This window comes from Halteromyces radiatus (assembly GCF_025201355.1).
Source record: "Halteromyces radiatus strain CBS 162.75 chromosome Unknown BX664scaffold_2, whole genome shotgun sequence".
NCBI classification, from domain to species: domain Eukaryota; kingdom Fungi; phylum Mucoromycota; class Mucoromycetes; order Mucorales; family Cunninghamellaceae; genus Halteromyces; species Halteromyces radiatus.
Window position 1 is genome coordinate 2,844,189 of NW_026251688.1, and position 21,954 is coordinate 2,866,142.

At 35.1% G+C, this 21,954-nt stretch overlaps 12 protein-coding genes across 12 annotated transcripts; 10 read left to right on the forward strand and 2 right to left on the reverse strand.

Annotated features, from left to right (window-relative positions):
- The first annotated feature begins 31 nt into the window (after positions 1–31).
- Positions 32–2,062, forward strand: BX664DRAFT_325826 (mitochondrial inner membrane protein Mitofilin). The gene is given in 4 exon segments (XM_051544103.1): positions 32–116; positions 125–594; positions 676–1,834; positions 1,904–2,062. The coding sequence occupies 3 exon segments, from the start codon at positions 125–127 to the stop codon at positions 1,946–1,948; spliced, it is 1,674 nt and encodes a 557-aa protein (XP_051403449.1). The 5' UTR covers positions 32–116; the 3' UTR covers positions 1,949–2,062.
- Positions 2,063–2,394: 332 nt separating this feature from the next.
- BX664DRAFT_356476 (RNAse P Rpr2/Rpp21/SNM1 subunit domain-containing protein) lies at positions 2,395–3,247 on the forward strand (the record flags this gene model as incomplete). The annotated part of the gene is made up of 3 exons (XM_051547888.1): positions 2,395–2,759; positions 2,856–2,938; positions 3,030–3,247. The coding sequence occupies exons 1-3, from the start codon at positions 2,494–2,496 to the stop codon at positions 3,245–3,247; spliced, it is 567 nt and encodes a 188-aa protein (XP_051403450.1). The 5' UTR covers positions 2,395–2,493.
- Positions 3,169–5,821, reverse strand: BX664DRAFT_325829 (Aldehyde/histidinol dehydrogenase). Its single transcript, XM_051544104.1, has 10 exons — positions 5,606–5,821; positions 5,368–5,540; positions 5,199–5,307; positions 5,087–5,103; positions 4,937–4,999; positions 4,721–4,838; positions 4,453–4,646; positions 4,010–4,368; positions 3,901–3,956; positions 3,169–3,852 (listed from the first exon to the last, which is right to left on the reverse strand). The coding sequence occupies exons 1-10, from the start codon at positions 5,796–5,798 to the stop codon at positions 3,494–3,496; spliced, it is 1,641 nt and encodes a 546-aa protein (XP_051403451.1). The 5' UTR covers positions 5,799–5,821; the 3' UTR covers positions 3,169–3,493.
- Positions 5,822–5,862: 41 nt separating this feature from the next.
- On the forward strand, positions 5,863–6,742 carry BX664DRAFT_325830 (uncharacterized protein). Its single transcript, XM_051544105.1, has one exon. The coding sequence runs from the start codon at positions 5,911–5,913 to the stop codon at positions 6,652–6,654; it is 744 nt and encodes a 247-aa protein (XP_051403452.1). The 5' UTR covers positions 5,863–5,910; the 3' UTR covers positions 6,655–6,742.
- Positions 6,743–6,848: 106 nt separating this feature from the next.
- BX664DRAFT_325833 (FAR-17a/AIG1-like protein) lies at positions 6,849–8,016 on the forward strand. Its single transcript, XM_051544106.1, has 6 exons — positions 6,849–6,955; positions 7,038–7,063; positions 7,114–7,198; positions 7,266–7,300; positions 7,404–7,755; positions 7,847–8,016. The coding sequence occupies exons 1-6, from the start codon at positions 6,871–6,873 to the stop codon at positions 7,900–7,902; spliced, it is 639 nt and encodes a 212-aa protein (XP_051403453.1). The 5' UTR covers positions 6,849–6,870; the 3' UTR covers positions 7,903–8,016.
- A 266-nt stretch (positions 8,017–8,282) lies between these two features.
- On the reverse strand, positions 8,283–9,067 carry BX664DRAFT_325836 (uncharacterized protein; the record flags this gene model as incomplete). The annotated part of the gene is made up of 3 exons (XM_051544107.1): positions 8,986–9,067; positions 8,552–8,882; positions 8,283–8,480 (listed from the first exon to the last, which is right to left on the reverse strand). Coding segments are annotated over exons 1-3 (479 nt in total), but the record flags the coding sequence as incomplete, so codon positions are not given.
- Positions 9,068–9,632: 565 nt separating this feature from the next.
- On the forward strand, positions 9,633–11,588 carry BX664DRAFT_356481 (uncharacterized protein). Its single transcript, XM_051547889.1, has 2 exons — positions 9,633–10,079; positions 10,146–11,588. The coding sequence occupies exons 1-2, from the start codon at positions 9,875–9,877 to the stop codon at positions 11,429–11,431; spliced, it is 1,491 nt and encodes a 496-aa protein (XP_051403455.1). The 5' UTR covers positions 9,633–9,874; the 3' UTR covers positions 11,432–11,588.
- A 168-nt stretch (positions 11,589–11,756) lies between these two features.
- Positions 11,757–12,306, forward strand: BX664DRAFT_325838 (ubiquitin-related domain-containing protein). The gene is made up of 3 exons (XM_051544108.1): positions 11,757–11,869; positions 11,962–12,111; positions 12,185–12,306. The coding sequence occupies exons 1-3, from the start codon at positions 11,792–11,794 to the stop codon at positions 12,245–12,247; spliced, it is 291 nt and encodes a 96-aa protein (XP_051403456.1). The 5' UTR covers positions 11,757–11,791; the 3' UTR covers positions 12,248–12,306.
- Positions 12,307–13,546: 1,240 nt separating this feature from the next.
- BX664DRAFT_75381 (uncharacterized protein) lies at positions 13,547–14,832 on the forward strand. Its single transcript, XM_051549727.1, has 3 exons — positions 13,547–13,593; positions 13,675–13,709; positions 13,810–14,832. The coding sequence occupies exons 2-3, from the start codon at positions 13,701–13,703 to the stop codon at positions 14,743–14,745; spliced, it is 945 nt and encodes a 314-aa protein (XP_051403457.1). The 5' UTR covers positions 13,547–13,593; positions 13,675–13,700; the 3' UTR covers positions 14,746–14,832.
- An 81-nt stretch (positions 14,833–14,913) lies between these two features.
- BX664DRAFT_248986 (uncharacterized protein) lies at positions 14,914–15,312 on the forward strand (the record flags this gene model as incomplete). Its single annotated transcript, XM_051540271.1, has 1 exon — positions 14,914–15,312. A coding segment is annotated over one exon (399 nt), but the record flags the coding sequence as incomplete, so codon positions are not given.
- A 499-nt stretch (positions 15,313–15,811) lies between these two features.
- On the forward strand, positions 15,812–17,172 carry BX664DRAFT_325848 (NUDIX hydrolase domain-like protein). Its single transcript, XM_051544109.1, has 7 exons — positions 15,812–16,010; positions 16,212–16,292; positions 16,376–16,424; positions 16,492–16,553; positions 16,616–16,743; positions 16,803–16,935; positions 17,000–17,172. Exons 2-7 carry the CDS (start codon positions 16,227–16,229, stop codon positions 17,081–17,083), a joined length of 522 nt encoding a protein of 173 aa, XP_051403459.1. The 5' UTR covers positions 15,812–16,010; positions 16,212–16,226; the 3' UTR covers positions 17,084–17,172.
- Positions 17,173–17,205: 33 nt separating this feature from the next.
- On the forward strand, positions 17,206–21,803 carry BX664DRAFT_292628 (uncharacterized protein; the record flags this gene model as incomplete). Its single annotated transcript, XM_051541997.1, has 7 exons — positions 17,206–18,527; positions 18,620–19,471; positions 19,565–19,733; positions 20,160–20,654; positions 20,759–20,883; positions 20,994–21,187; positions 21,272–21,803. The coding sequence occupies exons 1-7, from the start codon at positions 17,391–17,393 to the stop codon at positions 21,801–21,803; spliced, it is 3,504 nt and encodes a 1,167-aa protein (XP_051403460.1). The 5' UTR covers positions 17,206–17,390.
- Positions 21,804–21,954: the final 151 nt, after the last annotated feature.

Sequence of the window (21,954 nt, forward strand, 5' to 3'; positions counted from 1 at the left end):
ACACATTTATACGACCACATATATACAAAATAGACGCCATGCTTCGCGCTTCCAAGTTATGTCAAACCACCACCAGATTAGTTAGTCAACAACGTTTCGGCTCCTTGATAGCTAAAGTAAGTTTATGACTCATAACAATGACAAATATGCAAATCTGGATTATATCTTTTTGACCTTTTTTTTTTTTGTTTTTTGTTTTCTTTTACAGCGTACAGAATCAACGACTTCATCGACAACGAAAGGTTCTGGATCTATTGGCAAAACTTTATTAGGATTGACTATTGTGACAGGTGCTTCTTACGGTGGTGCAGTGTATTATGCATTGGAAAACGAAGACTTCCGTCAAACATTTACTAACTTTGTACCTGGTGCTACTGAATCCGTCACATTCTTTGAAGACTTGAAGGCCAATAAGGATTTACACAACTATCGAGATCAAGCTACACAATATACGAAACAAGCTGGAGATTATTTGTCATTTGCCAAAGATACTGCTACTGGTGCTTATGATTACGCTGTTGATACCTATTCAAAGTTGACTGGAGCTACTGAACCACCACGATTGAACAACACTAATTCATCATCATCAACTACGTCTTCTTCTTCTTCTTCTTCAGCATCAGCAGTCGTCTCCAAGCTTCCTGGTCACAGTAATACTCATGATGGTATTCTCAGTTCTGACAAAAAATCCACTACACCTGTTGTTACTGCTGTGATCGATCGTCCTCCCCCTATTGTCGTCAAACGTGTTACTTCTGATCATGCTGTTGTACGTGATTTATCACGGGTGGTACTTGAACTTGCTTCCATTTTGAACGATGCTGGATTAGCCAATGCAGGACGTGATATCTTGACTCAAGCTGAAGCACAATTACAACAATTGAATGAACGATATCAAGCTTTGGACAAGGAACAAAACGATACATTGAAGAATCTAGTACAATTGAAGAAGCAAGTGGATACTTTAGATAAGGATTTGGATCAATTACATATGGACACCAAAGAAACTCTCCATGCAACCCATGCCGCCACAGCCAACAAAGTCAAATCAAAAGAAACTCAACTTCAAACTGAAGCTGAAGAAACTCGGGAACAGCTCAAACAATCATTCTCTGATCTTTTGGTGACCGAACTCAGTGCTCAAAAACAACAATTGGAACGTGAACGTGCTGAAGCATTGATTGAACAAGCTGCTGAACTCAAGAGATTATTTGTTCGAGATGTCAAGTTGTTGGTCGAACGTGAACGTGCTGGACGACTTGCCAAACTGGATACCATCCATCAACGATTCCAAGCCATTGAAGAGTCTTCTTTACAAAACGCTGTTGCTTTGGATCATGCACGACAAACTCATCAATTGTATGTAGCTCTTACTGCTGTACAAGACGCCGTAGATGCTCATTACAAACAACCTTTTGTGGATGAATGGGAAGCCTTACGCCAAGGTGCACAACATGATGACAACCTCAAAAAGATTCTCTCCTCGGTATCTCGGGAAACAACAGAAGAAGGTATCGCCTCTTTGAATGAACTGTCTGCTCGCTTTGATGTGGTGGCTGAACAACTCCGTCGTGTAGCTCTTGTACCTGAAGATGGTGGTTTTGGTGCTCATATTCTCAGTTATATCATGTCCAAATTATTATTCAAGAAACACGGTCTCGTTGAAGGTGATGATGTGGAAGCTGTTTTGGCCCGATCCTCCTACTATTTGCAAAAGAGTGATTTAGAAAATGCTGCTCGTGAATTGAATCAATTACAAGGCTGGCCTAAGAAATTGGCATGTGGATGGATCCAATCTGCTAGACAACACTTGGAAGTGAAACAAGCTTTAGAGGTAATTGATGACAAAAAAAAATGTGATACGATTGAAAAACTAACTTTTTTTTTTTTTGATGGATTCAAGATTGTGGAATCCCATGTTGTTCTTTCTAGTTTAGTTGATGCTTAAACCAAAAAATACATATATTATACATTTCTTTCCTTTCTATTTATTATACGAAACATGATCATCTTCTTCCTGGTTTAGACAATCCTATTTTATATATACACAAGCAACCAAATCATCTTTTTGTTTTTATTTTAACTTTTTTTTTTTTTTTTTTTTTTACAATAAACAACCTATAGGATACAAAAGTATTATGATTAGCTCCAGAATATAAATAATGGTTTTCTAACAACCTACTAAGTTTAGTCTACGCCTTGCGAGGTCTCCAAAGGTTTCATCTTCAAAGATGTATCTTGGTGTAAAAGTTGAGAAAAGAACTCAGGGACAAAAAAAAAAAAATAGAAACATGCTTTTTATTGGGTGGTGTGGAAGGTTGAAAGGTTAGCACAGAAGACCCAAAATAGGCAATCATCAGTTTTCCTTTTTTTTTTTATTTTTTTTTTTTTTTTGACCTCCGGGAATTTGAAAACCACTTCAAAATCTCTTGACCTTCAATTTTTTTTTTCTTTCTTTTTTCTTGTCTTCTTTTTGACAGACGATCAACAATCATGGGAAAGAAGCAAATGAAAACAAATATACCTGGAGCAACACAACAACATTTGCGAATGAACTTTTTATATCAAGCAGCCAATCTTATGACTACATTATCTGATCCAATACCTTTACAAACAAATCAACCACCGCCCTTAGATACAACAACCAAATCAGTGCATCGTCGACGTATTCAATGGCAAGGAAATCAAGGACTCCATCCCTTAGGAAGATATTACAATACAACCATGAAAAAAATTGGCAAACGGATGGTGTTAAGACTGTAAGCTCTTTTGTTTTTCTGGACTATATGTTTTTTTTGACTTTTTTTTTCTTTTTTCTTTTTTTTTTTTTCTTCTTTTCTTTTTGTCGATTGCAGGGATCCTCATATCAAACGTAGCATATGTAAGCGATGCAACAATACATTGATACCCGCCATGACCAGCAGTGTTCGTATACAATGTAAGTGATCTATATATTCAAAAGATATATATAACTATGACATAAAAAAAAATAAGTAGGTTTTGATCTTTTCTTCTCATCTATTGTGTAGCCCGAGCTCAAGCCATCATGACGACTTGCAATACCTGTGGACAACAAAAACGATTAGGAGCTAGTGCTGATTATCAATTATTCAACGATCGACGGGATGTACATTATAATCGATCCGCCAGTGATAATGACGATGATGATGATGATGATAATGGCAAGATAGCGGAAAATCAAGTAACTGTCAATACTACGAATCACAAAGGAAAGGGACGAACATAGAAAAACGAAACGGAATTGGATTCGATAATACTTCAGACAATCAACCAAGGAATCAGTAGGATAGGATGGTTTCGTTTGGACAAGCAACAAGAAAATTTATACTTTGAAATGATTAACATTGACATATAAATAGGATTAGAATATAGTTAGCATTCTTTATTTTTTTTTTTGATATATCTTTTGTACATAATAAAATGACCATTAATAATACTACTAATACTACTAATACTACGATGATGACGATGTCTACAGTATATCCGAATCAGGAGCAGGAGAAGAGGAAAAGAGAACTCGATAGCTTGAACCCAAGACAGTTTTGATTGTTTGTAACTTGGCACCGATACTAGCAGGCAAACCATTGATAAGGACGCTAAAAAGATTGTATTTATCATCATTATAAGGAGGATATCTTGCACCTATCACTGGTTCCAAAGCTGTACTCTTGATCATGGTACTGCGTTCATGAGAGAAAGTAGTGAAAGATCGATCTCCATGATAGTTACCCATACCCGATCCACCGATACCACCAAATGGCAATGAGGTTTCCACTACATGCATTAGAGTATCATTGACTAATACACCACCAGAAGAAGTTTGATCGAGTACTATCATAAAAACAAATCAATAAATGTCTACAGAGTTTATTTTCTTACCTTTGTTGATTTCTGTCTTGTTATCGCTAAAGATGTAGGTAACCAAAGGCTGGGGTCTAAAAGAATATAAATAAATCAAAGCTATTCATGAAGAATCATTGTACTTTACTTTTGATTAATAATTTCAATCGCTTCATCCACATTGTCTACAGGTACCACTGGTAAGATAGGACCAAAGATTTCGTCATTCATCAAAGCAACACCACGAGCAGGAGCGGGATATACAATTGTTGGTGCAATAAATAAATCATCCTGATGAGAATAACCACCTAACACTATCGTTTCAGAAGGCACTCCATTCAACAAAGAAACCAATCGATCAAATTGACGTTGATTGATAATACGACCATAAGAGTTACTTTTTTCAGCATACAGTCCATAAAAGTCACGAATACTCTTTTGTAATGCACTGACCATCTTCTCTGCATGATCTCGGTGTACAAGTACATAATCTGGAGCAACACATGTCTGAATAAAAAAAAAAAAAAAAAAAAAAAAAGGAAAGAAAAAAAAATTGAGGAATGATAAAAAAATAAAAAAAAAAAAGATTACCTGTCCGTTATTGTAAAACTTGCCCCACACAATCCGATTGGCTGTTACTTGGTTCACAGATTCAGGAGTAACATAAGTAGGTGATTTGCCTCCTAGTTCCAAAGTTACTGGCGTCAAAAACTTGGCAGCTTTTTCCATCACAATAGTTCCAACTGTTCCACCACCAGTATAAAAGATATGATCAAAAGGATGATCTAAAAATAGATAAGAGAAAAAAGATTTGGGATATTAGTAAGCCTATTACTCATCTTCTACGGTGATTATTTACTCAGTATGGCACTTGTTTCTTGTACAGCCCCATTGATCACTTTGAAAAATCGTTGGTCCAAATAACTTGTAATCGTTTTGGCCATAAAATTGGCGGTATGGGATGATATTTCGGAAGGCTAAAGATAACAGGGGATTAGTTTAGTCATGGAATTCTAGGGGAAGATAGTATGCACGCGGGCAACATTTTTTTCCTTTTTTTTTTTTTTTTTTTTACCTTCAAAATCACGCAGTTACCAGCAGCAATGGCACCTACTACGGGCATAAGTGCAAGATGGATCTATACATATATAATATAAAAGAAAAGGAGAATCAGACAAGTGTGGGTATACAAAAAGTAAATATGCAATAGTAACCGGTTTCTTACTGGATAATTCCAAGCGCCTGCAAAAAAAAAAAAAAAAAAAAAAAAAAGTAGCTTTTAGGATCACATGTGTTAGGGCGTTTTTTTTTTTTTTTTGTTTGATGATTATTCTTACCTAAAACTAAAACAACACCTTTAGGTTCCTTTCGCACAAAGGTAGTATCCATAGCATTGATCCAATATACTTTTTTTGGAGAAGTAGGTTTCGCCAATCGATCCAAGTTCTATACACATATATATAAGATAAGTATTTGACATATAAAGTTTAAAAGAAGTTCGCTTACGTCCAACATATACTTGCATTCATTAACAACAGGTGCAGTTTCAGCAAGAACTTCCATACGATGTTTTTTCAAGTCAGACCATACCACCTTTTCAATTTCTGCTTCGTTTTCTTCAAAATAACGTATCAATTGTTTCAACTGTTTCTTTCTAAACGCAAGATCCTTGGTCAAACCTGTTGGAAATAGAAAATAGTCAATATGATATCGTTTTATATTTTCTTTTTTTTTTCTACTTAACCTGTTCTAAAGGTTTGTTTCACATCATTGATAATACCAGGAATATCTGATAGAGGAGTATATTCAAGAGTAGCCATATTGAATAAAAAGGAAGAGAAAGAAAAGGAAAAGAAAAAGAGAAAATGTATGCGTCTTTTCACCAGGTTTTCCCACCGCTTTTGAATGACCGCAGTGCCACACCGCCTTCGCTCCATTGCTTTTCCTTTTTCCTTCTCACGATTTTTTTTTTTTTTTTTCTGTTGTAACCCAACTATCAACTTTTTTTTTTTTTTTGGCTAATAAAATATAACAACAAATAATATAAAAATGGAACAATCTACGATCACCTATTTAGATCCACATACAATTCAAGAACTAGAAGCTTTACGAGGAAAACTAGGATCTTTACAAGAAACTTTATCAACACAAATCGCTTATCTAAAAGAACCCAAGTTTCACTTTACTTGGCCAGATCTACTCAACAAGTTCAATATGTTAACTGCCAAGTTTTCCACATTATCTGAAGATTTTCATCAATTCACTCAAACAGGCAGTACAGCCACTTTACCCAAACTCATGTTACATCCTTGGAACCCACCTTTAACGGAACAAGATACCAATATCTTTAGTGTACTATTACGAACCAAATTGATTCCTGATATTGAAGCAGTAGAAAAAGAAACACTTCGAACAATGCAACAAGAAATGCCAGAACAACAACAACAATTACAATTACAACAACAACAAAACTTACAACAACAACAGGAACGTCGAATAGATGAAGAACAAATGATAAAGGATCAATTACGTCAATGGCAAATGCTAAGGGAGCGACACGATATGTTAGCAGTAGAAGCAGCTCGTCTGACTCAAGAATTGGCTGCAACATATGGAGATATTATATTACTACGAGTGGAGGATGATAATGACAAGTCAAATCAAGACCCTGAATGGAAGCAACAAGGATTTAGCTCAGAAGAAACTTGGAAACGATACAAATTGGAATGTATGATGACTTTTTATAGTATGGGTAAAGATGAATTAGCTGGTAGTGATCTTAAATCAAAATAAAAAGTATAGATAGACCAATTTGTTTTTATTAGTATTTATTTGTTTTGATTGGGTGTCAAGGGCCAACGATTTATCCACTATTAAACCGATATTTTTTTCCTTTTTCCTTTTTTTTTTTTTTTTTCCTTTTTTCTTTTTTTTTTTTTTTTTTTTTTTTTTGTCTGTTATCTCGTCCTTCATTTTAATTTTTTTTTTTTTTTTTTTTTTTTACCTTACATGTCATTGAACGAAATTTTATTCAACATAATTGCTTTGTCTGCTAATTTATATGGACTTATTACCATTCATCAAATTGCTCCAGGTAAAAATATCAATGGAAAAGAAGAAATGGGTTGCCCTGAAAAAAAAAAAAAGAGTTGAAACTTACTTTTGAGACTTTCAAGATATGCAATATGGTGGACAATATCAGGTAACACACTAATGTATTCTCGAAACATATATTAATCATCTTCTTTTTAGTTCTTGACTATCTTAGGTTTAACTGCTTCCACGCTTGCTATGACCTTCAAACTCCTTCGGTATCTCAGTTCCTCCTTGTTTCATGGTCAGAATCAATAGGTTTTTTTTTTTCTATACAAAATAATGGTTATAACTCTTTTATATATATATAGGACCTTACATATATCTTTCCAATTTAGCTACTCCTGTAAGTATACCAGTGGATATTAAGATAATACAATAGTGATCAGTTGTGTTTTTATTTTTTTTTTCTCTTACCAACTCACATTTTTTTTTCTGGGTATATTTAGGTGGAGGGACTGATATCCTTTTTGTATTGGTCGATGGCTTTATATGATCGAGAATTACTAGTTCCCAAGGATACTCCATTTGTTTTACCTTTCTCTTTAGACTTGGCTTTACATTTATGGCCCACAATATTTTTGTATATTGATATGTTTGTATTCAAACCTGGATTTAAAGCGTCTACTCTTGATGTCTGCTCTTTATTCTCTTTTTCTGTTGCCTATTACTTTTGGGTGGAACACTGTTTCCAGAAAAACAAGTTCTATGTCTATCCATTTTTGGCACTCTTTTCTGATTTACATCGGTTTATCTACTTTATGGTATGTGGTGGTCTCTGTTCGATAATGTATCATCTGGGTAAGTATTAAAATAAAATAAAGAACAAAAAAAAAAGGTATATAAAAACATATATTAAAACTATCAATGCTTCTTCTTTTTTTCTCAATAGGGGCTTATGCTCATAATATCTATCATGGACAAATCAAAAAATCAAAAACGGTTTAGTCTTTGTAGTCATCATTTACCTTTTAGATCTTATATCTTACTCTTTTTTCCCCTCGTATATGTTTCTATATTTATTATTATGGTATTACTTTCAATTATCATTCCAAAATCATCAATAAAATAAATATTTTTATTCTTCCATCCTTACAAATATACCCCCCCCAAAAAAAAATGCCATTATCATGAATAAACTATATATATACCGTGTATCTATAAACTATCAAATCTAAGATGCCTTGGAAGATCCAAAACCACCAAAGCCCATCATTTTAGTCATTTCATCATCTTGATCTTCTTGAGCCGCTCGTTTCTTTTCTTCCTTCTTTTGACGTTTTCGTTCCTTTCTTCGCTGTTTTTCATCATGTTCTTGTTGTTTCAATTCCTCTACCCTTGATTGTAAATCTTTTATAAATAAAACAAAAAGTTAGTGTTACCTTCACTTTATAGTAATGTTCATTTACCATATTCCTTGTTTGCTTGAGGATCTTCCTTTTTCCGTTTCAAAGCTTCCAGTCTTTCTTTGACAGATGATACTGAAGCACGTTCTACTTTCATTGATACACCAAGCTTAGATTGATCTAATATATATATATATAAGTGAATAAGTAGTTGAGTATTATCAAGATCATCTTTTTTTTATATAACTTACGTCTTCGACCATTGATATGATCAAGATAACCTTTGCTATCTTTGAATACAGAATCACATAATTCACAATAAAAGCCTGGTTGACTCTTATTATCAGCTCCACCAGTAACGATTTGTATCTTGCCCACATTATTATCCAGAATCACCTTTTCTTCACGACTTTTGAGCATTGTCTTTGGTTGTTCAGGAGGTTCATTCTTATCCTTGAGTGGTGGAAGTCCTCGTTTTTTTCGATCTGCATTGATAGCATCTAATCTTTCCTTTGCTTCTCGTTTAGCAGCTCGTTCTGCGTATTCAGCTTTATCCCATGTACGTCGGAAATCCGTATCTTTCTAATAATAATAAATTAAATAATAATAATAAAAAAAAAAAGAATCATAAATAAGCTTAATCATATATTTTCATTTCAACTTGGATCTAATAAGGACAACTTACAGCTTTTCCTGCACCGTAAGCGGACATTGTTTATTAAGAAAAAAAAAAAGGGAAGAGAGGCGAAGAAGAAAGAAAAAAAAAAAAGTGTAACAGAAGAAAGTTGTGGTGGATATTTAAAAGTCAGACAAAGTTTTTGATATTCTGTTTTCAAAGAGTGGTTCTCTCTTTTTTTTTTTTTTTTTTTTTTTTTAAATAAAAAGATCTATATGGATGAAGAATTGACAGTTTCTATATTAACAAATGAAAATCATATTTTTTAATAGAAAAAAAAAAAGAAAAAGGTTGGGATTAAGAAGTCAGGGGGGAAGAAATTCAAAAAAAGTTAATTTCAAGTCAATGCGTTCAAATAATCAATTCATCATTGGCTAAAAGAAATAAATATATAAATTTTGTGTTCATTATCCGCTTGTTCTAAATAGACATCATTGACGTGAGGGTGGTTTTTTTTTTTTTTTTTTCCCATGACATAGTTTTTGTGTCTCCTAAACGTATTGAACTATAAAAAAAAAAAGAAAAATGAATATATAACAAAATAAAAAGGGTTATTGACAAATGTAAATATATCTATATATATATATAAAAGGGATCTACGTCTTTTTTTTTTTTTTTAAAAAAAAGGACACGTTACTACAAAAAAGAAACATAAACGCATGTTAATAGATGAAAATGGACAGCTGTGATAGAAAGACGCACGTGGCTGATCTTTAACCTTTTTTTTTCCCTTCTCCCTTTCTTTCTTTCTTTCTTTCTTTCGTTCTTTCTTTTTGTTTTCTCCTTTTGTTTTTATTATTCCATTACTCTCCTTCCTTCCGTTCCCTCCTAACCTCCTCTTTTCTTGTTTTTTTTTTCTTTTTATTTTTCCTTTTTTTTTTTGCCTATTTTATAACTCATGGACCATGATTCCAATACGACAAAGAATACAGTTTATGAAAATAAAAACAAGTCTCGACGTTGGTCAAACTGTTTTGGTCTTGTCAACAAGTTCAAACGTTTAAAGAATCGTTTATCAGTTATTCATTCTGATACTACTTCTTTATCCATTCAACAACATGGTTATCAAAGAAAATCTACTCCTCCTCCTCCTTTACGTCATGGTAGGTTTCACCTAAAAGAAGAATTATTTATTTATATTTTTTAATTCCATCTTTTTTTTTTTATAGTTTATCAACAGGAACAACAACTCTCTGCATCAACTATTGCCACTCCTAGTCCTCATTTATCAAGTCTTGAATCTATTGAACAAAATAATTTATCAACACTCACAAACAACAACCTAAGACCTTCTCTATCTCCACCTCCTCGCCACAATAAATCAATTGGAAAAGATCGCGCTATTGGTGACACTGCTGGTAATTGTCTTAATGATTGGCGTCAATTCACATCCTCTTATCAAAAAATGAACTTGCGACTTTCTCTCGATACTGAATTTATCCATCATCGACAAATCAATACTACAAGTAATATCAGTGATAGTCCTATTGATATTGTTTCTGTTAGAGATTCAATGATTACATATCAAGAAGATGATGCCTCTACCTTACGCGCTAATTCAAGTACTATATCCTATAATAGTTCCATGATACCTCTGGCTCCTTCTTCGGTTCCTTTCCGAAGTGGTACACTAGGTCATCCTAAATCCCTCAAGAATCAATCAGCTGGACTGCTACCTCCTTTACCTTCGGTTCCTGTTTCCGGTCAACCTAGTTCTTCTTCTTCTTCTTCTTCTTTTTCTTCTTCTTCTTGCCGTCTATCCATGGATTCGGATTCACGCTCATCTTCCATCGATTTACCTCTGAAAGAACGTCGTCGTCGAAGAAGTCCTTTGATGTTTGGTGACAATGATAGACTTACATTACCTATACCTCGCAATGATATCATACAACAACGTAGACTTCCGGATAAAAATCATCATCGTTCACCACCACCACCATCATCATCATCATCATCATTATCAAAACTACCTGGCATCGATTCAACTACAATACATAATGACATCAAACTACGATCCAGAGAAATGGCTATGCAACAATTGGAAGGAACCCAACCACTGGATGGTAAGATAGTTAGTATGCCTCGAATAGCTTCAACAAAGTTATTGGATGAACAACTTATAGCGGCTGGAGATCCAACATTATTGATAAACAAGGCTCAATATGACGCTGTTGTTTCTCGTACTATTCAACAACGACGACCTTCTTCTTCCCTTGGTCAACATGTCCCTCTCTTGACTCCTTCTACTGCCAATACAATACCTTCATCTTCTCCTCCTCTTACCTCTTCCTCTCCTGGTGCTGGTTCAAACAAGATCACTGGAAATTCAAATATCACCCCTAGTACAACATATCCTTCTTTTTTACCTACTCCATCTACTTCTTCATCAAATCATCATACCTCCAATTTATTTTATTTCCCATCCACTCCCAATTCTATGGATGCTTATACTTGATATATATACATATAGTATAGATTAGTATTCCCATCTCTCCTCGTATTCTATTTTTCCTTTTTTTGATCAAAGTAATTGATCCTTCTTTTTTTTTTTTTAATATATATATTACCTTGTAAAGAAATAAAAAAACGTCACTGGCTGATACTACGTCGATTTTCTGAATGAATGAGAACGGAGACCAAAAGCAACCAATCAGAGCTCGTTTCACTAAGGCTTGTTTACTCAATCCCAAAGTGATTTACCTTCCCTTTTTTTTTTTTTCTTTTATCTTACCTTTCTCTTTTCTTTTTTCCTTTTTTTCTTTTCTTTTTTTTTTTTACGCTCTTTTTTTTTCGTTACATATAAATCCAAAGCGACATGAGTGATACACCTGAAAAACCTGAAAAGAAGGAAGTGACTTCTACTGAACATATTAATCTCAAAGTAGTGGGAAGTGTAAGTATAACTTAAACAATAGAATAGGACACGTGTAAAGGATTTTTTTTTTTTTTATGATTCACCTTTATTATTATTATTATTATTAAAAGGATAACAATGAAGTATTCTTCAAGATCAAACGTACAACACCACTTCGTAAGTTAATGGATGCTTATTGTGAACGACAAGGAAAGAGCGCAGGTTCCGTACGATTCTTATACGATGGCAATCGTTTACTACCAACCAATACTCCAGACGAAGTAAGTTAATTAATGTTTTTATTCTTATCTCATTCTTACCTTTTTTTTTTTCTTTTTTTTTTAATAATAATAGTTGGATATGGAAGATGGTGATAGTATTGATGTGATGGTGGAACAGATAGGTGGCACTTTCTAGATAGGATAGCTTTTACTGTATGGAATTCTCTTTTTTTTCTTTTCTTTTCTTTTTTTTTTTTTTACGTTGAAACTCAATAAATAAAAATGAAATCAATGTTTTTTTATTGCAGTCTTGTGTATCTCTTCAAAATATGATTGACTAATTATTATTATTATTATTATTATTATTATTATTACGCTTATACGTTATGCAGCAAAATGTAGTAAGTTTACAGGCCATTTTCTGAGTTTTGTAGACTTATTTTTTTTTTTTTCACAGTCGAGAAAATTAGGTCGGGTTAGGTTAGTTAAACATAGGTCACCAAAATGGAAATGGGTCAAATGAATTTTAATTGGGTCAAGTTTTTCAATGTGGGCCAACTCCGCGAAAATGGGTCAAGCTGGCAGAAGTGCCATCCTTTTATTTTTGATTTCCTTTTTTGGATTAGTACGAAAAGTGAGTCCAAGATCAGGTCATCATGCTGTATTTCAGTCTCTTTTTTTTTTTTTTTTTTTTTTTCCTCTTATCTTTATATCTATCATGGCACGTACCGTACAAAATTTCATCAGAAATAAAAAACTACAAAAACAACAAAAATTACTGCAACAAGAACAAGATGCTGATACAGACGATGAACAACCAGGTATGTTACTTTTTATAATTTTCTTTCTAAATAAGCTAATATCATTTACCCTTTTTTTCCCATTATTTGGTAGCGAACAAACGACAGAAAAAAGCTATTTCTAAACAGACTACCAAACGACGCCAGGCTAAGGACGAAAAGAAAGAAAAGCAAACTGCCAACCAAGGTCGACAAGAAGCTCTTCAACTAGAAAACCCAAATCGCAAACCGTGTCCCACATGTATCGCTGCTGGGCGTCATGAATTGGCAAAAACTCATTCACGCTCCTCAAGTAATTTATGTCCTGATCAGAAAAAACGACAAAAGGTCAAGAACGAAGAACTTTCTGGTGCTCCTCTCCGAACTCACACGATCAAACATGGCCTGTATGGTTTACTCCTAGATATGACCGATGACGAAAAGACTCAGTTTGTTCAAGGAGTGGAAACTGTTGTGGACTTCAATCGCCAACTTGTGATCAAGGGTCATCTCTTTTTATTATATTTCTTCACATATCGTCTTGATGCCGGGTTACCTTTGCTCTCATGTTTCTTTCAACAAGCTTTCTTCTATGGTATCTTCCAGTTACTACTAGGTGGCAAATTCACCAATCAGTCGACTTTCGATGCTGCAACACGTGATAATATCAATTTTGTGTTTCGTCGATTTATCCAGCAATTTCCTCTGGCACGATGTGAAAAGGTGTCCTCCCCTATTGGTCGATCTCCAATTGCTTTCAGTGGTATTCTATCCTCAACAGCACAAACCTATTCAACTCATCTCCTTTCTCATGTTGTCGAAAATTTTGATGGATTCTATATAGCATATTTACAAGGCCGCCTTCGACGCATGATTCCTGTAAGTATATCTACAAGAACAGTAAAGGCAAATCAGTACAAATCTTCTCCTTCTCATCTCTTTTTTTTTTTTTTTTTTTTTTTTTTTTACTCGTGTGTAGGAACTGGCACAAAATCATGCTATGCATTTTGCTCACTTTGTTTACCAATCCACCGTCAATGATGACAAGTTCCCTCCAGTTTGGCCAGAAATTGAATACGATCCAGCTATTGACGACAAGCTCAATGAATCACTGTTGACCATCATGGATGAAGCAAGTACCGAATGGAACAATATACATGAATTGATTACTACGGAAGAAGCGCGACGTCGAAGTGTACAAGCATCTCGTGGCTCGTCTATAGCTAGCTCATCGACAGACCCACTCCCGGAGTCAATGGACATCCCGTCTCCAGCCTCAAGTGTAGGAAGTATAGGTATGACACAACTGGACCTTGAAACACCAAATCCTGTACATTCAGCGAAATCTATTACGACTGCAACAATCTCCTCCTACCCAGAATTTTTCTTACCTGTCATGTTTGATATCTTACGCAAGATGGAACAATGGAATCAAATAGACTCTCAACTACCAGCCATACCTCAGAATGAAGCAAAACGCACGTGGACATATCATTTTTTATCTGGATTGCCTGAATGGACACGATTAGACCATCGCCGCCGCTCATCGTTGACTCGCGCTATTACAAATATTATCAATGAAGGTGTACGATTTATTCCAGAGAAATTACCTGCTGGCTTCAGCGCTGAATCTATTATGCATATACAAAACGCCATTACTACAGCACAAACAGAGATTCGCGAAGGAAGATTTGCACCACCAGTATATCTGGCAAAGCAGCAAGCAAGACTATTCACTATCATACCCATTCCAAGACTCACACGCAAATATATACACATCGATCATCAATCTCTTGGAACAATACTAAAACATTTTGGTCTAGGACGTTTGGCTAGTCCATCTTCTACACCGATCCCACCAAACCAGCCTCACCCGAATTTTAATATGTTTGACTTACGGAAGCTTAAAAGGTAAGAAAAAGGAGAAGAATGATCTAGTACTAATCTGGTTTTGTTTCATTGAACTAGACATGGAATTTTCGAAAACAGTTTTACGACAGATGGCTATGCAACCTCCTTTCCCTTCAAAAAAATAGTGAATCAAGACCGATTGCCTTCTCTTTCGATTGACGATATTACCAGTGAAGATATGCAAGAATGCAAGGTATGGGGGGTAGACCCTGGGGTTACTGAAGTCTTCGTGGCTGTCGACAATAGCGATCCTTCCGAACGACACCAGGTACGAAAGTTTTCCTCAGCAGAGTATTACGTGAAAGCTGGATATAAGAAAACGAACAACACTATTTGTGAAACGAAACAATCTCAAAATATCGATCGACTTGAATCTTCAATACCGTCGCCCAAAACAAGCAGTATGGATGGTATACAATTGTATATTGAACGATTACTTGATGTTTTACCCCAATTGGTCCAATTCTATGGTACTGAAATACAACGGCTGCGATTCCTCAATTACATCGGGAAACAAAAGGTACAAGACGAAAGGATAAATATCTTCGTTAATGGCGGCAAGAAATACAATCCGGATCCTGATCATCATCCAAGTGAAGCAGTTGTCATGGCTCGAACTAGAACAGATGGAACGACGCGAAGAAAAAGAAGACGTCCACCACCGCCATCCTCTTTTGACGATCAACTACCACCATCCTCATCTGATGAACACCCTCCATCTACAGCAAAGGAATCAAAATTGTAAGTAGTCTTTTTTTTTTTTTTTTTTTTTTTTTGGTAGGATCGAGGACAGATAGACAAACATCTTTTTTTTTTTTTTTTTTTTTAGGAACAAGTGGAAAAAGCTTCCTTTCAGCCAAACACCAAGCAATATAACCACTGTCGTATGTGTAGGGGATGGATCATTTGGAAGACGCATGTTCAGAGGGAAAATACATGGTCTTGCAAATATTTTTCGGAAGCTACTTCGCAAGGCAGAACAACAAGGAAGATTGATAGTGGCTAACATCGATGAATATCTCACTAGTCAAGTTTGCAGCAATTGTGGTACTAAGTCCTTGGAAAACATAAAAGTTGGTGAATCTAAATTGCATGCCGTCCAATCATGCACAAGTTGTGGACGTGTATGGCAACGGGATCATAACGCTGCTCGTAACATACATTCTCTGGCTATGAACTTTATCAAAAGTGGATCTCGACCTTCGGTGTTCTCTCGATTGCAACAATAATCCGGATAACAAACATCCGCGACGGTTAAACGCTTGCGTTGTAAGTAAAAAAAAAAAAGAAAAAGAAAAAAGTAGGATTTGAAGGCTCTCTTATTTGGAAATATCTGGTAAGTGCATGATTGACCCAATTTGGCAAGATGAATCCATTTTCACTTGTGTGACTCACTTTCATACTAACCGTCCCATTTCTATTTTGTAGGCTCATTTTCATTATGCTGACCCAACCTTTTTTTCTCAACAGTAGTCCATATTAATCATGTTACCTATTAAATCCAAAAAACCACTCACCTTGGTATTTCCTTTGGATAAATCGAAAAATAAGGTAATGCATTTATTATTAGTTACGATGGCATCAAATAATAATAATAATAATAATAATAAACTGACATTGTCTTCTGAAATTAGATTTTACTTGGATTTAAGAAACGCGGTTTTGGCATGAATAAGTTCAATGGTAATTGTCGCTCTCCCTCTCTCTTTTTTTTTTTTTATTTTTATTTTTATTTTTATTTATTTTATAGGGTTTGGAGGGAAATTGGAAGCTGGTGAAACTGTATTGCAAGCTGCGCATCGTGAATTGACAGTAAAACTCTATTGATGAATTTTTTTTTTTTAATATATAAAACTGATATTCATAATTTATAGGAAGAATCCATGATTAAAGCTCAAGATATGAAAAAGATAGGTATCAACTTTTTTACTTTTGAAGATGATCCTGTAGGTCTTGAAGTTCACGTTTATTTTGTAACTGATTATCTTGGTACTCCAACTGAGTAAGTAAAATAAAATAATATAAATTATATTATTTAATAATATTATTATTTATATCTAGAACGGAAGAAATGCGTCCTGAATGGTTTGATTATGATACAATCCCTTATCCAAAAATGTGGACAGATGATAAACAATGGTTACCAATTGCTTTAGAAGGAAATTATTTTTTGGGTGAATTTCATTTTGCAAAGGTAACAAATAATGATATATATAATATATATATATAATCTTAACCTTTTTTTCTTTTTGATATAGGATCAAACTACCATTTTATCACAAAATCTTAGCGTAGTGACAGATCCTCCTATAGAATTTAATCTTGATCAACGAACTTTATAAAATAAAAATACAATATAATAGTTAGTATGTAATATTGGGGTTAATGTCCTTTTTGGGGATGGTTCAGTCAAGTTGAAATATTTTTGTTTACCGCTACCATTTTCTTTTCTCTTTTTTTTTTCCCTTCTTTTCCTCTTTTTCTTTCTTTTTCTTTTTTATTTTATATTTTATATTTCATATTCATGATCTAATTACTTTGATATATTATTATATTATATTTTTATAAACTTATATACATTCTTTTCTTTATACATATATACATGTATATATTTATAATTTAAAATACATACTTATTTTTCTTTCATTCATGTCTCATTATCCACACTCACACCGTCGTCAACATTCAACTACTGATGATAAAGAACGTGTACCAACAAGACCAAGTTTAGATCATACTCTTAGTCATGCTTCTTCTTCTACTGGTTCAACTCATTTAACTTACTTACGATCAGCTATTTCTGAATATTCAACTCTTGACGATCCAATTCCTCCTTTGGCCTTAACATTGACATCTTCTTACGACAAACAAATATTATTACAAAAAGAAACACAACTCATGCTGGTACTTGCCTCTTTTTTATGTGTCATACAATGTTTACATTACTCTTCTTGGATACTTCCTTTCGGTTGGTTAGTTTTTGGTTTATATAATGCATTCTTTGGTTGGCAACAAGCGCGTCTTCTTTGTTTAGTTGGTCAGTGCTTAGTGATAGTATCAGCAGGTGTTACTTCAATAGCATACGTATGGTCGGTCATATTATCGTTATCATCTTCTTCTTCCATATACAAAAGTGTGACGATTGCTGCAGCTGATGCGCTATGGCCATTCTATGATTCGGGCAAGTTTAGTGGTACAATGGGCTTTACTTGGTCTCATGGGGCCTTGTGGATCTATTGCCTGGGGTTGTTTCACATGGCTCAACGTTTGTGCAACCTTCAACAGAACGAAAAATTGGCTTTGGAACAACAATTAGCTCAATCTCAAGCACAGGTGGATCTCTATTTGGATCAAATCGCAACCTTTCGTCAAAACTTTGTACAAACATTGGAACGGGAAATTCAAGAATCTACTATGATGGTCATGACAACATTAGAACAATTCTCTCCTATCACTATTCTCAACAATACACATGAACTATTAAGCTCTTGTAGTATGCCTGTACCTGTCACCAATATTGCTGCTATTCATACTATCGTCAATCAAGTTGGTCATATCGGTACTCACTTACATCTTCTATCAAGACTTTTACGACAAGAACAAGCTTATGTTAGTCCCATCTCACGTGAATTCGATATTAGTGAATTGATTCAAAATGTAGGTGATGCTCTTGCTGCTATGGCTTCCAAACAAGGTATATCTGTTATTCTCTATCATATGGATAATGTTTTACATTGTATTACTGTCTTGGGTGATGAAGATGCTATTAAACATGGAATTATGTGTGTAAGTAGAAATAAAACAAAATCATTCTATATTTTGTCAAGGTAGCTCATCTTTTTTTTTTTTTTTTTTTTTTTTTTTTACCTTTCTTTTAGCTTCTACGCAATATCATGGAAGGATGTACCCCAGGCGCCTGCATTGAGATTGGACTGAATGTTGAATCACATGGTTCGGATCGACTACAAATCACATTTGATATCACACAAACAAGATCTCATGCTATTCCACAAGGGATTCCGTCTACAGATCTACCGCTTTCTCTTTACACAACAGAAATTATACGATATTCAAATGGTACTTTATCAGTGGACAAAATCAACGACACAAGTACTCGCTATCTGGTCCTTTACAACTTACAAGCAGGATCCGATAATGCAAAACGACGACTTTTGATGGAACGTTCGATACATGATTTACACAACAATATTCAATATGCTAGTGAACCAACTTTGAAAGAATTGTTTGAATTTGTTGAAAAATTATCAGGCATCCGGATGATTCTTTATGCAACCGAAAAAAGTATTTTCGCTAAACATGTCACCAGCTGTCTTGCAAATTGGAACGTAGATATTAGTCATATGCCTACATCAGTGTTCACTTCAACCATGTCTAGCTCTACATTCAACTTACTCAATAATGTTCCTCTTCCTGGTACTGTATCTGGCACAACTTCAGCGTCATCCACCAGTACATCCACTTCCAATCCACATAAGGCACCTACACCAGCAACTGAAGAAGATCATATCCATTCTACTCCACCCATGTTTTTATTGATTGACAATGATATTGCGACTTTGGAACGACAACTTCAAGAATTTAGAACACAACAACAACAACAACAACAAGAACAACAACAGCAACAGCAACAACAGCAACAACAGCAGCAACAGCAGCAACAGCAACAGCAACAACAGCAACAACAAGAACAACAACCAACGACGCCACATGTATTGATACCCGTTCAACAAGAATTACCTTCAAAACGACATCGTCGGCAATCTCAAAAAACCATTGCTATCATTTATTTTTCATATCTCAAGGATTATCGACGTGTACGCGAAGTAGTTTTACAAAATTCATCAGCAACCATTCATCCTCCACGTGTTCTCATTGTACCAAAACCTTGTGGTCCTCGACGATTTTTGACTGCACTACATACAGCATGGATGGATGCTATCGTGGATCCTCAATTTGCTCCTATGGCCACTTGTCCCTTGAATTATCCTGCCTGGATGGTAATACCGAATTCTGTCTCCACTCCTCCTACTCCAGGTACTGATACGAAAAGGTTATCCCCAGGTCCCCGTTGTGATGATGGAAACTATTTTTCTACTCGACATTATTCAAATCCTGTTGGTTCCAAATCTCCTTCGACTGGATCTAGCAATCGCTCACCATCCATAAATCGCCGTCTTCGATCTCACTCAAATACATTCCATCCTTCCAGTATCAACAGCAATCGACGCATGACTGATTTATCCTTCACAACAGAAACAGGACATGATCGTGCCACATCATTAGCAACAGCAAGTCTGCCTTTGGATTCTCATCAAGGTAATCTCGATTCATCAGGTACCGCAAGTCCTCTTCGAATATCTATGGTCGCTGAAAGGGAAATGATCACTCCACAGGCAGTTACTGATACACAACCCACTACAACCACTCCTCCATCGAATGAATTACATATATCTTCCAATTTACTACCTTCATCATCTTCACCTGCATTATCATCAACAAACATATCTCTTTCTACAGAAACTGAAGCACCATCACTAACAACAACAAATCAAGCATCAACTCCTCTTGGTGATCATCCTTCGGATTCAAATCCATCAGAAAATCAAGTATCCTCCTCTTTATCTAGTACTACTACTACTCCTCCTTTACCAATGGCTGGTCCATCTGCTACGGAACTTTCTACTGCTGCCACTCCTGTCTCAACATCAGCATCGTCCACCACAGCCACGGCAATAAACACAACAACAACAACAACAACAGCAACAACAACAAGCCCTCCAACGACATCACAACAACGGAATTTGAGATTCAGGATAAGTAACCGCAAAAAGAAGGATAAGAACAAACATACTCCCTGGTGGAGCCCTCCTATCAAGGTGTTGATTGTGGAAGGTAAACTGAAACAGAAGAAAGAGAGAAAAAGGAATGCAAAAGGGGAAGAAAAAGGGGAAAAAATTTTAACATGACTTTTTGATTTTTTGTTATTATGATAATAGATAATATGATTAATCAAGCTATTTTATCAACCTGGATGAAGAAACACAATATTAAATATGAAGTAGCTAGTGATGGGAAACAAGCTTTGGAAAAATGGAAAAAGGGTGGCTTTCATCTTATTTTGGTATGTCTTTTTTTTTTATAGATCTGACAAGACTACTGAACTGACTTCTCTCTTTTTTTTTTCTTTTTTTTCTTTTTTTTTTTTTTTTTTTGGTTGATGATATCTGTTAGATGGATATTCAGTTACCTGTGATGAGTGGTATTGATGCAACAAAGATGATTCGAGAAATTGAAAAGCAAGAAAACATCGGTGTATTGCCTAGCAAATGGAATGAATTGGAAACCAAGGATGACTTCGCAGAAACAGCAAGATCAACATCACCAACACCTTTGCCATTAGAAGACGAAGGAGCAGTGAATGATAGGTTAGATGACGGCACTTCACAACAACCACAGCAACAATACAAACAACGTACACCAAGTAAAGCATCATCAACATCAAGTACTAGGGCAGCAGCTTTCCAATCACCAGTTATCATTGTGGCATTGACAGCATCATCTCATGAATCAGATCGACAAGCAGCATTATCCGCTGGATGTAATGATTTCCTTACAAAACCTGTCAGTTTGGAATGGTTGGAAAAGAAGATCATGGAATGGGGTTGTATGCAGGCATTGATTGATGTAGAAGGATGGCGCGAATGGAAACGATCAACATCTAGTCCAACAACGAATTCAGCAGCAACATCGTCGTTGGCACAAAGCAGTGTGATGGCAAAAACTTCATCATTAGACAAGACATTGGCAATACTAAAATTCAAAAAGGAAATACCAACCAGATCACCACCACCATCACCAAGAGAGGAAGAGAATAGGGTTTTACCATCGCATATGAAAACAACAACTCCAACAATCAATGAATCAAGCACATCAAATATAGACAAGACTCATGGGATTCTTTTACAAGGTTCATCCAGTTTGGTCAACAATAAACGCATGACAACAAAACCAAAAATGGCGCTTCGGGAACCTTTCTCATGATTTATCTATAGGAACGATGGAAAAAGGAGAAACTGAATAGGCTGGTTTATTATGATTATTATGATTATTATTATTGTTACTTTATCATTATTATTGTTATTATTGTTATTATTGATTGTTCACAGATGGTTAGTGATAGTATAGTTTAGTA

What these genes read in the sequence shown, in the direction of transcription:
- BX664DRAFT_325826 (XM_051544103.1), top strand. Translation starts at nt 125, where the DNA reads ATGACTCATAACAATGACAAATATGCAAATCTGGATTATATCTTTTTG. An exon ending in AATTCATCATCATCAACTAC is followed by an intron (nt 595 to 675) that starts GTCTTCTTCTTC and finishes TGGTATTCTCAG; the next exon opens with TTCTGACAAAAAATCCACTA. An exon ending in AAGTGAAACAAGCTTTAGAG is followed by an intron (nt 1,835 to 1,903) that starts GTAATTGATGAC and finishes GATGGATTCAAG; the next exon opens with ATTGTGGAATCCCATGTTGT.
- BX664DRAFT_325829 (XM_051544104.1), bottom strand. Translation starts at nt 5,798, where the DNA reads ATGGAGCGAAGGCGGTGTGGCACTGCGGTCATTCAAAAGCGGTGGGAA. An exon ending in AATGCAAGTATATGTTGGAC is followed by an intron (nt 5,308 to 5,367) that starts GTAAGCGAACTT and finishes ATATGTGTATAG; the next exon opens with AACTTGGATCGATTGGCGAA. An exon ending in GTAACTGCGTGATTTTGAAG is followed by an intron (nt 4,839 to 4,936) that starts GTAAAAAAAAAA and finishes TGTTATCTTTAG; the next exon opens with CCTTCCGAAATATCATCCCA.
- BX664DRAFT_325830 (XM_051544105.1), top strand. Translation starts at nt 5,911, where the DNA reads ATGGAACAATCTACGATCACCTATTTAGATCCACATACAATTCAAGAA.
- BX664DRAFT_325833 (XM_051544106.1), top strand. Translation starts at nt 6,871, where the DNA reads ATGTCATTGAACGAAATTTTATTCAACATAATTGCTTTGTCTGCTAAT. An exon ending in AATATGGTGGACAATATCAG is followed by an intron (nt 7,064 to 7,113) that starts GTAACACACTAA and finishes TCTTCTTTTTAG; the next exon opens with TTCTTGACTATCTTAGGTTT. An exon ending in CAGTTCCTCCTTGTTTCATG is followed by an intron (nt 7,199 to 7,265) that starts GTCAGAATCAAT and finishes ATATATATATAG; the next exon opens with GACCTTACATATATCTTTCC.
- BX664DRAFT_356481 (XM_051547889.1), top strand. Translation starts at nt 9,875, where the DNA reads ATGGACCATGATTCCAATACGACAAAGAATACAGTTTATGAAAATAAA. An exon ending in TCCTCCTCCTTTACGTCATG is followed by an intron (nt 10,080 to 10,145) that starts GTAGGTTTCACC and finishes TTTTTTTTATAG; the next exon opens with TTTATCAACAGGAACAACAA.
- BX664DRAFT_325838 (XM_051544108.1), top strand. Translation starts at nt 11,792, where the DNA reads ATGAGTGATACACCTGAAAAACCTGAAAAGAAGGAAGTGACTTCTACT. An exon ending in ATCTCAAAGTAGTGGGAAGT is followed by an intron (nt 11,870 to 11,961) that starts GTAAGTATAACT and finishes TATTATTAAAAG; the next exon opens with GATAACAATGAAGTATTCTT. An exon ending in CAACCAATACTCCAGACGAA is followed by an intron (nt 12,112 to 12,184) that starts GTAAGTTAATTA and finishes TAATAATAATAG; the next exon opens with TTGGATATGGAAGATGGTGA.
- BX664DRAFT_325848 (XM_051544109.1), top strand. Translation starts at nt 16,227, where the DNA reads ATGTTACCTATTAAATCCAAAAAACCACTCACCTTGGTATTTCCTTTG. An exon ending in TATCTTGGTACTCCAACTGA is followed by an intron (nt 16,744 to 16,802) that starts GTAAGTAAAATA and finishes ATTTATATCTAG; the next exon opens with AACGGAAGAAATGCGTCCTG. An exon ending in GTGAATTTCATTTTGCAAAG is followed by an intron (nt 16,936 to 16,999) that starts GTAACAAATAAT and finishes TTTTTGATATAG; the next exon opens with GATCAAACTACCATTTTATC.